Raw genomic sequence first — 5790 nt, forward strand, 5'->3', positions numbered from 1 at the left:
TTTGGGGTCACTGTATGTCTCATAAAGATGCCATTTATTCATCATGTTCTAATACTTAGAGTAAATTGGGTTTCATTCTCATTTAATGTCATCAATATGGCTTTGATTCCAGTCATTTTAAGGGGGCTTGATATGTTGAGTTCTGTGTGAACGCAGCATTTTACGAACAGATATTAAGTCGTTGTTGTTTAATCTCTGGCATCACAATCAAAAGTTATTGAGAACATCTCAATTTTTCAACCAAATTCAATAAGTTAGTGTTTCATAGACGCTCATGATTTGCCATCATAGATGACAGATTCATCTGAGCAGCAGTAGATATCTATGCAGGTCTTTCTTTCCTAAGACATCGTGATGTACAGCTTTCGGTGATCCCTGACACACCTTTGAAAAGAGCAAAAGCCTTTGACTGTCCTATGATGAGTAATCAGTACTCAAGTTGTAAAGAACAATTTACGCAACCTCATGTCGCTTTAAACCCATTTGAGTTTCTTTTTCTGCAGAGCAAAAAAGGACAATATGATTTCTGACTGAAGCAGATGTATTGCATTATTAATAATAATGTGAAATAATTAATAGTAAGTTCCAAAAAAGTCGTCATTCACTGAAATCTTACTCTCCACCACAGCTGTCAATCTCATTCAAATGAAAAATGGATTATAGCACCAAATTTGACATCAGTGACATGTTTTTTGTCATTTTTTGGAGCTTTCCATTGAAGAAGGAAATTCATACAGGTTTGGAACAACATGAGGGCGAGTAAACAATAACAGAATTTACAGTTTAAGGTGATGTCAGTCTGTATTCTTTGAGCTCTCTGTCTTTTCATATTTTTGGCAACTTGTCATTTGTCACAGTGAAAATCAACTGCAGTTGATCGTAGCGAGTCGAGCCGCAGCTTACAAAACACAAAGGCACATTTTCACCCTGCCATTGTCTGCCTACGGTTGATGTTCTTTCTGCTCCAGTCTTTTATTTCGCTCTTGTTCTTTGGCCTGAGCCGGTGCGAAACCGTTCTGCTGTTTGGGTTCCTCAGGATAGTGAGGCAGACACGTGAAGCCAGTGTTGGTCTCCATTGCTTCTTCCTCTTCCTCCATCTCCTCCTCGTCCTCTCTTCTCTCTTCTCCCAGTGTGACGTTGCTGCTGTTACTGCTGAGAACGTCGCCCAGCCTGCTGGCATCCTCCGGGATGTTCCTGCGGAGATCTTTGCTCCTGTTGCGTTTGGCCAGTTTGGTGAGCGAGCCGAAGCGGTTAAAGATGTTTTCCTCGGAGGACGCCTGCTGTTCGCCGCGCTCGGCCTTCAGTTGCAGGTTGTTCAGTTTAGTGTCGATGCTCTCTTGCGAGGAGGTTTTAAAGCGCCCAGCGTCCAGACTAGCGAAGACGGCCCGCTTTTCAGGCGACAGTATGTCTAGCGAATGCGCCCGCTGCTCCAGACCCAGACGTCTGCGCTCCATGCTGCGGATGGTGGCCGTCCGCTGAAGTTTGTCGTGGATCTCACCGCTGAGGCGCCGCCGTGTCTCGCGGAACTCTGCCCGGACGTTTGCTTTCCATTCTGCTGCATGGGCCTTAAACTCTCCGACCTGTGTGAGCGGGACATTTAAAAACAATTCAGTACTGTGCTTAACGTTAAATGTTACCATATAAAGCCGACATACAATATAATTTACTGCTAATTTTACTACTTAAATCCAATGTAAAACATTGCTTGAGATTGCTAATTGTTAATTTTATCATTTAAAGTGAAGGTAAAACAGAATTTGCAACTAATTTTATCATTTAAAGCCAACGTAAAAGTGCATTTGCAACTTATTTTAACATTTACAGTCAACGTAACAGAATTTATAAAAAAATTTTACCAATTAAAGTCAACGTATAACAGCATTTATAAACAGCATTTTACCATTTATTATCTATTTTTCATAATATGATGTATTTCACAGTGAAATGTTTTCTTTTAACAGCAACCTGGCTTGATATTATCATGATAAAGATGGTGTAAAGTGTGCTTCACATCAGAATGGAGTCGGATCTGAATGGAAGTTGCAGGTCAAGTTCACCCTTCACAGCATCTTCAAGTATCCCAGTGGTGACACTTCTTTATCAGATCTATCATTATTTGATATTATTGCCATGACCTTTATTGCACTAACCAGCATTAAATGAGTGTATTAAAAACTATTGACAAGAAAGGCTACATTACCAACAGCAGCCAAATCAATGGCTACTTGCCTACTGGTTAGCATTAACCAATAGTCTACACACCCTAGTTATCATCAGCTGAGAAGGAAAGACCAGGAATGTGTAGAACAAAGTAAATAGGGCTCTGATGCAGTAAAATAATGCTGTATTGTATATTGGAGATCATGTTTGACATATCATACCTCTTCTTTTGTTTTCTTGGACAGAACTCTGAGCCAGTCTCCAATCATGCTCAGGACCGCTGCGAAATACGCCAGACCCACCAAAATCCAGAACCAGACCAGAGGCTTGTACCATTTCATGTATTCTATTTTTCGATCTCCTCCTATAAAATAATGAAACTGTTTTAATACTCTTCACCAAATATTCCATTGGAATGGAGTGTCCAAAGCATTCCGTTCAATTCCATTCCAAAAGGTCAAAACAAGGTCTGAACATGGTCAAAAGACAAAATTGCCAGGAAAAGTATTTTGAGAAGCTGTCAGGTAAAAATGACATTTACTTTTATTCATTTATGTAGATGCCTTTATCCAAAAGCGGTAAAGCGGTATTTTCAACCAATTTTACCATTTAAATTTGACATAAAACAGCATTTGAAGCTAATTTTACCATTTAAAACCAATATAAAACAGCATATACTACTTTAAAGTCAACATAAAACAGCATTTGCAGCAAATTTTACCATTTAAAACCAATTTAAAACAGAATTTACCATTTAAAGTCAATGTAAAGCAGCATTTGCAGCAAATTTTACCATTAAAAATCCTATGTAAAACAGCATTTACCATTTAAAGTCAACATAAAACAGCATTTGCAGCAAATTTTACCATTTAAATTCAAGATAAATCTGCATTTACTACTTTAAAGTCAACTTAAAACAGCATTTTCCATTTAAATTCAATGTAAAATAGCATTTAACACTTTAAAGTCAACATAAAACAGCATTTGCAGCAAATTTACCATTTGAAGTCAATGTAAAACAGTAAACTTTACTACTTAAAGTCAACGTAAAATAGCATTTGCTTTAAAAATTAAGCAACTCTTGACTGTACAAAATTTACAGACAAAATTGACCATTTAAAGTCAACATAAAACAGCATTTGCTATAAAAATTAAGCAACTCTTGACTGTACTAGGCAAAATGATGTAAAATGCTCTCATCGGTGCTCCTACCTGCTACATAATCTCCAATGCCGACGGTTGTGAGAGTAATGACAACGAAGTAAATGGCTTCTAAAGTACTCCATCCCTCGATGTGTTTGAAAATCACTGCTGGGATGGTGACAAAAATGATGCAGCCAGCGATGATGAAGAGTATGGTGGAGGTGACGCGGATTTTGGTCTGACTGATTTGCTTGTGTTTTTGCTATAAAGGGAGGCAGAAAAAATCTCAGGTGAACTGAAGTATTTATATAACCAGAAATTAATTAACTATCCTCAGTAGAATATTCCAAAACAAGTCGACTCACCCTGAAAACTTTCTCCACCTTCAGAATGCTCTTCATAAACATGGTCCCTAGCTGATCACCGATCCCGGCCAAGAGGAAGCCAAACAGAGGGATGCCAAATATGGCATAAAGGATGCAGAAAATCTTGCCGCCCTCAGTGCTGGGGGCGATGTTTCCATAGCCTGTAGATGTAGGCGGAGAAGACAAGAGGTTATTTAATCGTTATAAAACAAACCGCTGTAGTTGACCCCCTCTATTAAAACCACATTCATAGATCCAGAGAGAGACAATTGGTGGCTTCCAGCGAGAGAACATGGCAGTAATTATAGATTGTTGAACAAAAGGGAAGTTCAGACAACGACAAACTAAACAGTTTCAGTGAGAGATGAGATCTGGGCTGAAAGTCTCATGTGTTGTGCAGTTACATTTATGAAGGTCAGTGCAAATCTTGTTGAAAGTAAAACATGAAAAAAATGCATTGTTTAAAGTAAGCAAAAAATGTTACCATTAAAAGTCAACGTAAAACAGCATTTGCTGCTAATTTTACTATTAAAAGTCAACACAAAACAGCGTTTACCATTTAAAGTCAATGTGAAACAGCTTTTGCAACTAATTTTACCATTTAAATCAACATAAAACAGCATTTGCTGCTAATTTTACTATTAAAAGTCAACACAAAACAGCATTTACCATTTAAAGTCAACGTGAAACAGCTTTTGCAACTAATTTTACTATTAAAAGTCAACACAAAACAGCATTTACCATTTAAAGTCAACGTGAAACAGCTTTTGCTGCATATTTTGCCATTTAAAGTCAACGTGAAAGCTTTCGCTGCAAATTTTGCCATTTAAAGTCAAAGTAAAACAGCATTTGCTGCAAATTTTACTATTAAAAGTCAACACAAAACAGCATTTACCATTTAAAGTCAACGTGAAATAGCTTTTGCTGCATATTTTGCCATTTAAAGTGAACGTGAAACAGCTTTTGCTGCAAATTTTGCCATTTAAAGTCAAAGTAACACAGCATTTGCTGCAAATTTTACTATTAAAAGTCAACACAAAACAGCATTTACCATTTAAAGTCAACGTAAAACAGCATTTGCTGCAAATTTTACTATTAAAAGTCAACACAAAACAGCATTTACCATTTAAAGTCAATGTGAAACAGCTTTTGCTGCATATTTTGCCATTTAAAGTCAACGTGAAACAGCTTTTGCTGCAAATTTTGCCATTTAAAGTCAAAGTAAAACAGCATTTGCTGCAAATTTTACTATTAAAAGTCAACACAAAACAGCATTTACCATTTAAAGTCAACGTGAAACAGCTTTTGCTGCAAATTTTGCCATTTAAAGTCAAAGTAAAACAGCATTTGCTGCAAATTTTACTATTAAAAGTCAACACAAAACAGCATTTACCATTTAAAGTCAACGTGAAACAGCTTTTGCTGCAAATTTTGCCATTTAAAGTCAAAGTAAAACAGCATTTGCTGCAAATTTTACTATTAAAAGTCAACACAAAACAGCATTTACCATTTAAAGTCAACGTGAAACAGCTTTTGCTGCAAATTTTGCCATTTAAAGTCAAAGTAAAACAGCATTTGCTGCAAATTTTACTATTAAAAGTCAACACAAAAGAGCATTTACCATTTAAAGTCAACGTGAAAGCTTTTGCAACAAATTTTACCATTTAAATCAACGTAAAACAGCATTTGCTGCAAATTCTGCCATTTAAAGTCAAAGTAAATAAGCATTTACCATTTAAAGTCAAAGTAAAACAACATTTACCATTTAAAGTCAAAGTAAAACAACATTTGCTGCAAATTTTACTATTAAAAGTCAACACAAAACAGCATTTAACATTTGAAGTCAACGTAAAACAACATTTGTCGCAAAATTTGCCATTTAAAGTCAAAGTAAATCAGCATTTACCATTTAAAGTCAATGTTAAACAGCATTTGCTGCAAATTTTACTATTAAAAGTCAACACAAAATAGCATTTACCACTTAAAGTCAACGTAAAACAACATTTGCTGCAAATTTTTCCATTTAAAGTCAAAGTAAATCAAGTAAATCAGCAAATTTTACTATTAAAGGTAGGGTAAGCTCTTTCTGGTAGACAATGTTGACATTTGAAACATTTGAAAT

At 36.0% G+C, this 5790-nt stretch overlaps 1 protein-coding gene across 1 annotated transcript in view; it reads right to left on the minus strand.

Moving 5' to 3' along the window:
* Window positions 1-821: 821 nt before the first annotated feature.
* The window catches only part of kcnk10b (potassium channel, subfamily K, member 10b), a 19388-nt gene continuing 14419 nt past the window's right edge, over window positions 822-5790 (minus strand). The window contains exons 4-7 of the mRNA XM_016511894.1: window positions 3669-3829; window positions 3373-3565; window positions 2382-2524; window positions 822-1580 (exon numbers count right to left, since the gene is read on the minus strand). Of these exons, the coding sequence (XP_016367380.1) occupies window positions 942-1580; window positions 2382-2524; window positions 3373-3565; window positions 3669-3829 (1136 nt within the window). The 3' untranslated portion in view covers window positions 822-941. The remainder of the gene's footprint in view (window positions 1581-2381; window positions 2525-3372; window positions 3566-3668; window positions 3830-5790) is intronic.

The sequence above is a fragment of the Sinocyclocheilus rhinocerous genome, unplaced genomic scaffold, assembly GCF_001515625.1.
Source record: "Sinocyclocheilus rhinocerous isolate Xijiao unplaced genomic scaffold, SAMN03320098_v1.1 scaffold805, whole genome shotgun sequence".
Lineage (NCBI taxonomy): Eukaryota > Metazoa > Chordata > Actinopteri > Cypriniformes > Cyprinidae > Sinocyclocheilus > Sinocyclocheilus rhinocerous.